Source organism: Ipomoea nil, unplaced genomic scaffold (assembly GCF_001879475.1).
Source record: "Ipomoea nil cultivar Tokyo-kokei standard unplaced genomic scaffold, Asagao_1.1 scaffold2159, whole genome shotgun sequence".
In the NCBI taxonomy this organism is placed as follows: domain Eukaryota; kingdom Viridiplantae; phylum Streptophyta; class Magnoliopsida; order Solanales; family Convolvulaceae; genus Ipomoea; species Ipomoea nil.
Window position 1 is genome coordinate 2565906 of NW_017618587.1, and position 11179 is coordinate 2577084.

The window sequence follows — 11179 nt, forward strand, 5'->3', positions numbered from 1 at the left end:
AACTTAAAATATTGTAGTTATCAAGTCAACAGCACAACCAACTTAGTTGGGGTTAGTTGCCCTTATTTTCCTCTTTTTGAATTTATCCATTAGTGACATGGCAATAAAATGTTTTATATTCATTGTTTATATGTGAATTGAGTGGTCCAACCCGTATTAAAATGTAAAAAGGGAATAATAATAAGAGATTATATACTAGTTGGATTCCTTAACTATTATGATTTCTTTATAAAAGTTCTCTAATTAATTTTTTGCTCAATTTAATTTCTTAACTACGAAAACGATACCTAATAAATACTATATTTATGATCTTTATTTGACCGTTTTATATCGATCACCTTTTAACCAATGTGTAAATTTTCCTCAAACAATAATATAATTTCTTAATTAATACCTAGCTTTAATTTGGGCATTACAAGAAGAGAAAAAAGGTGAAAACGATATTTTGCCTCAATTCATGCGAGCTTTCTAGATCAATAACACAATCACCTGAGACAGCCAGGTCAGCAATTTCAATGATGGAGCCGAATTTTTTTTTAAAATAATAATACCCATTTAATTATGCCATGATAAATAAATTAAAGGACAAATGTAACTCATGATAGTGAAAACTAATACGTAGTGATAAATAAAATGTTAAGTATTTCTTATAGAAAGATTAATATTCTTATCAGGTGTCTTTCAAATAGTAAAATTAAAAACTCTACTTATGTCTATTATGTTATTATAAATCATAAATTTAAAATTTGATTCGAATAATTAGACTTGTAAGGATAAAACGTTCACCACTATATTAAAATTTATAATTATTACTAAGACTATTTGGCCTAATGGTACCCGGGTTGAACTTTCATTTGAAAGGTTTTTTGTGTTTCAGTAAGTTGAAAAAGTATATGAACAGATATTACATTGTAATAGAACCAGTTTACCTGTCGACACTATTCTACCAGCATTAGGGAGTACGTTTTAGGTCAATTGAGACATATATCATATGATTTATCTCATCCATCAATTTTCAAAAATAGTGAGAAAGTTTTTAGTTTTGAGTAAGAATTCATATGGGTTAGTTGACAGCAGCTAGACCTGAACTGCCAAAATAAATTTTTTTTAAAAATACATATATGGATCGGATCAATTCAAGAAATGCATATCTGCTGGCGTGATAGCTCTATTGAAGTTTGGAATATTAGAGGGAGAGAGAATAGAAGGAGCAAGAAGCTAAGCTAAGGTGATGGAAGAAGTAGAATTGAAATGTGGCGAGTAGAATAAGAGGCCAGCTTTTTAATCTTATCGTGTAGTTTAATCGATATGATGTATCCTTTTACCTTGTTTGTCTGCAAATGAAACAGTGGCAGTACCAGTCGTATATATATGTTGTAGAATAGTGTTGAAAATGATGGGCTCGACTCGATATTGGAAACACACTTTCGCCCCTTCCCTTCTCATTAAATTAAACTACAAACGCAAACCTACAAAATGGCAACCAATATATATATATATATATATATATATATATATATATATATATATATATATATATATATATATATATATATTGGCGCGATCTCGTACAAATGGTCGTCCATGTGCAAAATGTGAATCAATAAGCGCGCGTCACGTGTCCTACTGTCACTTACAAGTGCATATAATTTTGCCTCTACTTTCACCCCAAGTGCATGTAATCTTGCCTTGTTAACATTCATTGATCAGGTGCACCTACTTTCACCTAGGTACACCTAATTATAACTATATGTGCACCTAGATCTGGACACATGGCGCGCCCTAGATCTGGATACATGACGCGCCCTAGATCTAGACACATGACGCGCGCTGATTGGTTCGCATTTTTGCACCTGGGGCGCACCATTCGCACCAGAACGCGACTATATATATATATATATATATATATATGCTTAGGCTCTAGTGTGGTGAAGGCGGGTAAAAAATGTCGTTAATCTCAGTCTTAGATCAACTCCTCTTTAAAAAAAAAATCGTCATCTACGATCTACACCAATGTGCATCGGAAGGCATAGTAATGTGTTCAAAAAGGGATAACAATATGTACCGAAAGGCAAATGTGCATTGTAAGTCAGAAAAATATGTAACAAATATTGAAAAGATTAAATTTAATACATAATATTCAACACAATTTATAAACGATCACAATATTCAACTGAAATTAGTAATTAGCAACATTTTTTAAAGAAAGAAATTATAATATACAACATCGCACGTCTAACATTTTTGCCCAATTAAGATGCTGATTTATATCAATTGAACAATAAGAGATTTTTTTTATTATTATTTGATTTGATTTTGACAAGTCGTTCTATAACTTATTGGGCAAAAAATTTGTACATGAATACATGGTGGAGTTTTTTGTTCTGGAGAAAAAGGAAATGAGGTGTGGCCCTCCCTGAGAAGCTCCACCACTGCTCCCAACCATCATGCCTAAAACATAATCAATACAAGATGATTAACTTTCTTCTTGGCTATAATAGCCTATTGTCCTCCAAAACAAAATGCAATTTCCCCTTCGGAGCTTTGCTTTAATTTGCTGCCAGTACAGCATAGTACTCATTTGAGCAAAATATGGATGTTTTTTTACACATTTTGATGTACGTACATTTTCACTGTTTCAGAAATGCTTTTAGTGGTACTGTACTAGGCTGGAAATATGTAGACTCTTCACACCTGTAGCAAGTAGCAGTTCTACCAGTCATTAAAGACCATGCATGATCAAGATTCCAAAATAATTCAGGGAAAACAAGCTAAGGCGGTTAACCACGTTTGTCTATGGTAAATCGCATTAAAAAAATCTTGTATAACAAGTTTGACTAATTAACATGGTGTTGTCAAGAAACATACACAAGGCCGTTATTTAAATGCACATTTTAAGTGAAACTCGTTTTGTGTGTTGAGCATATAGGTCCCGTTTGGTAAAAAATTGGCCTATAGGCCAATTTTGACTTATTGATCATTATTAATTGTTTGATTTAGTTAAAATATCAATATAAATGTTTGGTTAATTAGTTTTTCAACTCCAAAAGGCTAAAATTCAAAAAACTACTCCAAACAATTTTTTCAATTAGCTTTTTGAGAAAAGAAATTATACCAAACAGCTATCACCTAACAACTAATTTACCAAACACTTTTCTATAATCAACTAATATTATCAACTGTTTTTACCCTCTAATTAACACAATCAGCTAACAGCAAACAGCTATCAGCTAACTGCCATTTTATCAAACAGGGCCATAACCTAATGTGCAATTCAATTAGCAGATAGAATTTATGTAAATGGCATGTGCGCCGAAAGAAATGTTCAAGAAGAGAAGACATTAAGGAAGAGTTTGTGTCACGGGTTTGTATCGAGAGGCTCTTATTCCCAGAGTCCCAGACAAAAAGACACATATTCTCTCTTCTCTTCTTCCTAGCTTACATCAAACACCCACCCTACCATATATATGGATCTCCCCCTCCATTGAAAAAAATATATATATACATATATACATGTATATATATATATATAACTCCGTCCTCTCCGAACTCCAGTCCACATTTCAGATCAGACAGGGTTCCATCCATAAACCTACGACTCATAGTCTCACCTTAAACCCCACAAACTGCTACAATAAGTTTCAGAAGAAGTAGCTTCAATAATGGCGTTGATGCTAGACAACTGTGAAGGCATATTACTATCGTTGGACTCCCACAAATCAGTCCCGGCTCCGTTTCTGACCAAAACGTACCAGCTCGTCGACGACCCGGCCACCGACCACATCGTATCTTGGGGAGAAGACGACACCACCTTTGTCGTGTGGCGGCCGCCGGAGTTCGCCCGTGACCTCCTCCCCAACTACTTCAAACACAACAACTTCTCCTCCTTCGTCCGCCAACTCAACACCTACGTGAGTATATCACCTCATCTTAACTGGCAAAAGATCACAAAGAAGTAAACCAGTCTAGTTTGTTCTGATCCGACATTAGATGGGTTGTCGGATTTGTATGTTCTTATTAAAAAGATTTGGTTTTTATGGTTGTTCCAGGGTTTTAGGAAGGTTGTGCCGGACAGATGGGAATTCGCGAACGAATTCTTCAAGAGAGGAGAAAAGCATTTGTTGTGTGAGATCCACCGGAGGAAGACGGCGCAGCCGCAGGTGGCGGTTGACCACCTCCACCACCACCATCCCATGAACGAACCGAGTTTCTTCTCGGCGTATAACCCGGGCAGGCTCAGCGTCTCGCCGCCGGACTCCGACGAGCAGTTGACGGCGAACAACAACGCGTGGTGCGACTCGCCGTCTTTCGCTTCCTCCACCGTGATTTCGGCGGGGAACAGCGGCGGCGGCGGCGGTTACAACAACGGGTCCGTGGCGGCGCTGTCGGAGGACAACGTGCGGCTGAGAAGAAGCAACAATATGCTGATGTCAGAGTTGGCTCACATGCGGAAGCTTTACAACGACATTATCTACTTCGTTCAAAACCACGTCAAACCCGTCACCCCCAGCAGCAACTCGTACCCGTCGCCATTAATAACCCAGAAACCACTGAGTCAACTCGTTACCTATCCCCATCCCCATCCCCCCACAAAACACCAACCCGTTTTCAATCTCAGCTCCCCGACCAAAACTTCACAGAGCAGCGTCACTCTCGTGGAAGATCCGCCGGCGGCAGATTTGTGCCGGACAAAACTGTTCGGTTTCCCACTCCAGTCAAAGAAAAGGCTCCACCCAGATCAATACTCTCCGCCGTCATCCATGGAGGCGGCGGCGGCGGCGGCGCACAAGGCTCGAGTTCTGGTCTTGGAGAAAGATGACTTAGCCTTGCATCTCATGCCCCCTTCATGTTAGTCTCACATCATTCACTTTCAAGAAATCTTAGTTTTCTTTTTTCTAGTTTTTTTTTTTTATTATAAACTCTGATCTGGGTACGATTTTTCTTGTGTGGGTGTTTGTCTGTACGTGTAAATATAAGTTTTACTTGGCCAGATATGAATTCTTGTTAATGCAGGAGGATCATGATTAGGGTGAAAACAAACTTTAATTAGTATAAACTCCTAATCATCAATCCTCAACATTAATGTTCCAAATCTTCCTTAGCTTCTCCGATCTCATCCTCATTATTAGTTTCTCCTTTTTATTAATGATTTATGATTGATTAATTATATCATAAAACAGTCAAATAGTAACTGATTAAATATTCACCAAAAGTCCAATGGCCGGACCTCCTAAATTGTCCATGTTTGACTGGTTCAAAGTTGAAACCCAAAAATTTAATAAACAATTTTTGTATATATAGAGTTTTTTTTTTTGAAATGTTATAATTATTTAATAACTATTCAATCAACTCGGTTAAAGTTGCTCTGATTAATATAATTTCTGGCTAGAGTACAAAGGGGGAGCTTTCTTGTTTTCTCTGATCAATGCATTAAATGGATCATGGGTACAAAAATGGACGCTTCTCAACTACGCAGAAGAAAATACGTACATACATGCATCTATTTGGCCTGTACACATTTTGTTTTATAAGTGGGAATGAAAAATGAATAATCATCAAATTAGGTCCAGATCGTTCTTTCAGAATTTAACTCTTATCGAAAAAATTCTAACTAAGAATTCTTTAAATTGGTGTACCCGTTACAAATTAAAAGTCGAATTTAACTTCAAACTCTTTAACATAAAGTACATTTTACAAGAGTTTATCATGGCATGCAGCTTATGGGAAAATCTGGAGTGGTAAGAAGTAACTACATGAGACATAGGAGAGTAATTATTATGGTAATAATCGCTGTTATTATTGTTATTAATAAAGTGAAAGCTCCCATGATATCTTGTTTGATTGAAGTTAAAATCTCTCATAGCACGTTTGGTTCACGGAATGAATTTTGAGGTAATAGGAATGCTATTCCATAAAGAATGTAATAGACAAGGAATAGAATATGAATTGTATTCTATTGTTTGGTTCGTGAAAGAAATAGACTTTAGGAATTATATTACAGTGTTTGGTTGATTTAAGGAATAGAAATGAAATATGTTTTAAAAGACATAAATACCCTTATAAAAATATGTGATGGTGGCGATGGTGGTGGCGATGGTGGTGGTGGTGGTGGCGGTGGTGGTGGTGATGCTGGGGTGGTAGTGGTGGTGGTGGCGGTGGCAGTGGTGGAGGCGACGGTGGTGGTGGTGACGGTGACGGTTGTGGCAGTGGTGGTGGGGGTGGGGGTGGTGGTGGTGGTGGCGGTGGTGCTACTGGGTGGTGGTTCTGGTGGCGGCGATGGTGGTAGCGGCGGCGGCGGTGATGGTGGTGGTGGCGACGACGGTGGTGAAATAGGATAAATTTATATATATGATAAAAAAAAATTAGGTTAAAGAAAAGGGTAAAATAAAAAATAGATTCTAAAATCTATTCCTGAGCGTTCAGTAATAGGCTAATACCAAGGGGACCCCTAGTAATAGCTATTACCTTATTTGAGGTAATAGACTATTATCAGAAATATTATTCCTGATAATAGAAATGATAACCAAACAAAGAAATAGGCCTATTATTGGGAATATTATGTCATTCCTGACCTATTCCGTGAACCAAACGGGCCATCAGTGTTTCTTGTTTACTGGAAACTGCACGGTCGGTCACGTAAGAGTCCTCAGTAAACAACCACCCAGATGCATGCCAACAAAATCGTGTCAAGAAAATGTACACCCCTATCTTTTACTGACACATAATTATATTGACATTTCAAATTTTAAACATTAAAAAAAAAAAAAATTTACATGTATTTTTTTTAATTATTGAGGTATGGGCACATGAGATGATGAGAGATTGGGTTGGGCTTGGGAATTAATGGGAAATTTCAAATAGTTGGTTTGATAATTATAATATTTCAAATTTAATTTTTTGTGAAATTAAATTTGTTTAGAGTAATTTTAATGGTGGTTTTTGCTCAAGTTTTTGCATATTAAAAATCAAAGGAGATGCATTTTAACAAATGGGAATGATGAATTTTGGAGTATTTTTAATCATGCAAAGACTTAATTTTTTGCAGAAGAATTATTAAAAAAAAAAAAAAAGGGGGCGAACGCGCGCTTGTAGTGCACAACGATCAAATGGCCTATTAGGTAGAAGGACTTGTGCCCACAAATCCAAAAGGAGTCTACCTCATGTAAACTCCCACATTACGACGTCAATACTCAATCTTGTGTACTTGATAATCTACCACCTAAGATTCAATTGCCGTGTGGCCTTTCATTGTGGTCCTTATGGACCGGGCTTTTTCCTAAATACAATTTGCAAATCGTTGATTGCCAAACAAGGCCTAAATAAGAATGTGATTTATGTTATATACATTCTTAATAAGGATCTTGGGTTTTCCTGGTCATCACAAAAGGAAAAAGAAAAAAAAAAGAATATGAATTATATGCCTTTAATTGAGACATGTTTGGATCCGCATCTACCTACTAATCTACTATGCCCTCTTCCTCTCACATTTAAATTGGATATTCTATCACTGATAGAGAGAAAGTGCTATTGTCTAGGACATAAACATTCAACGCAAAGCTAACTTTGCTTTAATTCTTGAAAATCCCAATCTTTATTTAATTTCCTTTAAATTTCTACACTTTGCTTCTTCTTTTGCACAGTCCAACCCATAAATCCATACTAGTGTAGCACTAAAGTTTAAACATAAAGTTTGACTAAACATTCCTATTAAACTTTTCCTTTCTTGACAATTTCAAAAGGTTATGAAGAAATGTGCCTTAACACTAGTCTTTATTTTGTAGTAGGTATGTCAACACTTTTCTTTTTCTTGTTTATAATTAAACTAGTTTTTTACGCGCATTGCGCGATTGAGATAATGCCCAATGTTTTTTTTTAAAATAAGTACTTTAAAGTATATTAAGGCAATATTATATTGAAATTGTTCATGCATAGATAATTGAAGGTTGAATTTGCGTATTTAAATAGGTAATTCTTCTCCCAAAGGTTGAGTCCCCAACCCCAAGGCCCCCCCCCCCCCCCCCCCCCACACTCTGACCCGACAGAGCATTGTGGGAAGTTATAAATCACGGTGACTCAATGTTTCAGCAGATAGGGCCAAATGCTGGTACGCACAAGGAATCTGCCCACTTTGGACACAATTCACGCATTGCCGCCGCCGAGGTTCAAACCTTGGTCTCTTCTCCCAAATACTACCCACTAAACCATTTAGCTAAGCCCGTGCAGGTTAAATAGGTAATTCTAAGTTTACAAATGCAAGATAATATAGTCAATATTGATTATAATTGTCAATAAAATAATTGTATAGGTATGGTTGAAACCAAATACGGGACATAAGGGAGAACAAATAAAAATTAGGGCATAAAATATGAAATATATACTAATATTGTTTGAGGAGATTCCGACATTAGGATTTTTGGTTAAGTTTTATTAAGACTTTAAGAGTTAATACCTAAAATCGTCCTTGACTATAGTGGTTTTTCTCAATTTCGTCCTAAACGACTTTGGTGACCTAATATCGTCCCACACTTTTGTGTTTTGCTTAATTTAGTCCTCCATTTGTTATTCCGTCAAATTGGTGTTAAATAAAGGGACAATTCAGTAATGTCAATATTGATCTCTCTTTACTTTCAACTTGTAAAGTGGAAAATTCCTCTTTCTTGTACGAATTACACCCAGAACTACTCCCGGACCTGCGAATCAAATTTTATATTCGCAGTTTTAGGAGTAATTCTGTGAGTAATTTGTAAAAAAAAAAGGGATTTCGCAGTTCACATGTCTATGAGTAAAGAGATGCCAATATTAAAATTACTGAATTGTCTATTTATTTAACACCAAATGGACAGAATAACAAATGAGGGACTAAATTAAGCAAAAACACAAAAGTCTGGGACTAAATTGAGCGAAACACAAAAGTGTGGGATGATATTAGGTCACCAAAGTCGTTTAGGACGAAATTGAGAAAAAACCACTATAGTCGAGGACGATTTTGGGTATTAACTCAAGACTTTAATATTAGAATTAGATTAATGGTGTAGTTATAATTCTATATTAGACTTTAATATTAGAATTAGGCTAATGGTGAATTAACGGAAAAGTTAAATGGATAATCATATAATTAAGGATAAATTAGAAAATCTTAAAAGAAAAAAATTAAAACCTGAACAATATGAACCATTCATTTGATTTAATAATTTGGCAGTCATTTTTTCTACCCAATGTTAATAATTAAATAAATTCGCTGGTCAAATCCGCTTGTATAATCCGCTAACGTTAACCGCTAACTGCTGATTGTCAAACAAGGACATTGCGAGGTAGTTCTCACTTCAATTTGTTGTGTGATTTGAATACTCTCTTTGTCACAAAATCTCTCAAGTAGTTAATATGGTTGGCTTTATTAATTATATATTTTTTTAATTTTTTCATGGTATTAATAAAATACTTGGTAAATAAATATATATCATTATTTTATGTTATAACTTTGATATTTAATTAGAAAAATAGTGCATAAAAATGATAATAGATAATGTAGTGAATATAATCAATTGATGAATTTGAATGTAAAAATTTTTACATTTGAGAAAAAATAAAGACAATATAACTAATGAAAATATTTCTTTTAATTAATTTATTGATAATTAATAATTTGTTTTTCATTGAATAAATACATTGTAAGGACAATGTAGCGAATATAATCAATTAATAAATTTGAATATAAAGAATTTTTATATTGAAGAAAAATAAAGACAATATAACTAATAAAATTATTTATCTTATTTAATTTATTGATAATGAATAATTTTTTTTGAATAAAGACATTGTGAACACATAATTCTAAATTAAAGAAATGCATATGTATTATTTTTCGTTGTAACTACTAAATTATTATTTATATTTATATAATTTAATAAGAGTAAAATAGAGTACTAATTATGCCAACTTTGATTGGGATGAGGATCGAACCTAAGACCTTTTTTTTTTTTTTTTTTTTTTATTGAAATCAATGAGTAAGTTAACGGTGAACTAACGGTAATTCTTAAAATTTTAACGGAATTAGTAACGGTGTGTGGGTATTTTAGGAAATTTTAGTGTAAAATTTAAATCTGATCAATCTTTTAATCAATCTGAGCCATTCATTTGATTAAAATTTGTGACCGCCATTTTTTCTACCCATTATAGGCCTAACTCTCTTGGGCTCTTATTAGTATAATATATATATAATATATATATATATATATATATATATATATATATATATATATATATATATATATATATATATATATATATATAGTAGATATTACTCCATATAAAAAATTAGAATTAGAAGATAAAAATTCTTAATTTTAACGAAATACAAAATGGATGACTGAACAACTTAAAATTATAAATTTCACTATTTCATTATTAGAGTTAATACCATTTGAGGTCCTTCGAGTATAGTGATTTTGCCACGTTTAGTCTTAAACTTTTAAATTGTCCACTTGTGGTCCTACGACTTTCAAATTGTTACCATATGTGGTCCAAGTTAATCATCCATGGTCCATTCAAGAGGACCACGGCTGGTTAAATTTTGAAAGTTGAAAGACCATGAGTGATTAACTTGGATCACGAATAGTTAAATTTGAAAGTCGAAGGATCACAAATGGTCAATTTGAAAGTTTAGGACTAAACGTGGCAAAATCACTATACTCATAGGACCTCATTTGGCATTAACTCTTCATTATTAATTAGCTTCACTATTTCACTATTTAAACATTAGTAAAATACAAGGTTGGATTTGGGGTAGTTAGCAGGGATGATAATTGGTATTAGTAAACCAATTAAATCGGTTGAAACTGAAAAAATAACAAATGAAAATATAAAAACACAAAAATATCCTTACTAAAAATAGAAAAAGTCATAAAAATAATTAAAATTAAAGTGTCTAAAAATAATATTCTGAAATATTAAATGACAAATGATAGTCTGAGACTAAATTTAAAATTGCGATAATATAATTCTGGTGAAATTAACTCTTTTTACAAATTAAAAGTTGCACGTGCAGGTGTGCACCGATCAATCACAATGCATCTAAATAAAGAGGATTAGAAATCCCATGCATTTCAAAGTTTAGTAGTTCTAGACTACTTTTTTGACATTTTTCTTGGATGCTATAAAACGCTTTTATTGACCATTGTTT

The 11179-nt window shown here is 34.0% G+C and overlaps 1 protein-coding gene across 1 annotated transcript; it reads left to right on the top strand.

Moving 5' to 3' along the window:
- The first annotated feature begins 3337 nt into the window (after positions 1 to 3337).
- On the top strand, positions 3338 to 4853 carry LOC109149209 (heat stress transcription factor B-4). The gene is made up of 2 exons (XM_019296871.1): positions 3338 to 3911; positions 4050 to 4853. The coding sequence occupies exons 1-2, from the start codon at positions 3663 to 3665 to the stop codon at positions 4851 to 4853; spliced, it is 1053 nt and encodes a 350-aa protein (XP_019152416.1). The 5' UTR covers positions 3338 to 3662.
- The last annotated feature ends 6326 nt before the right edge of the window (positions 4854 to 11179 follow it).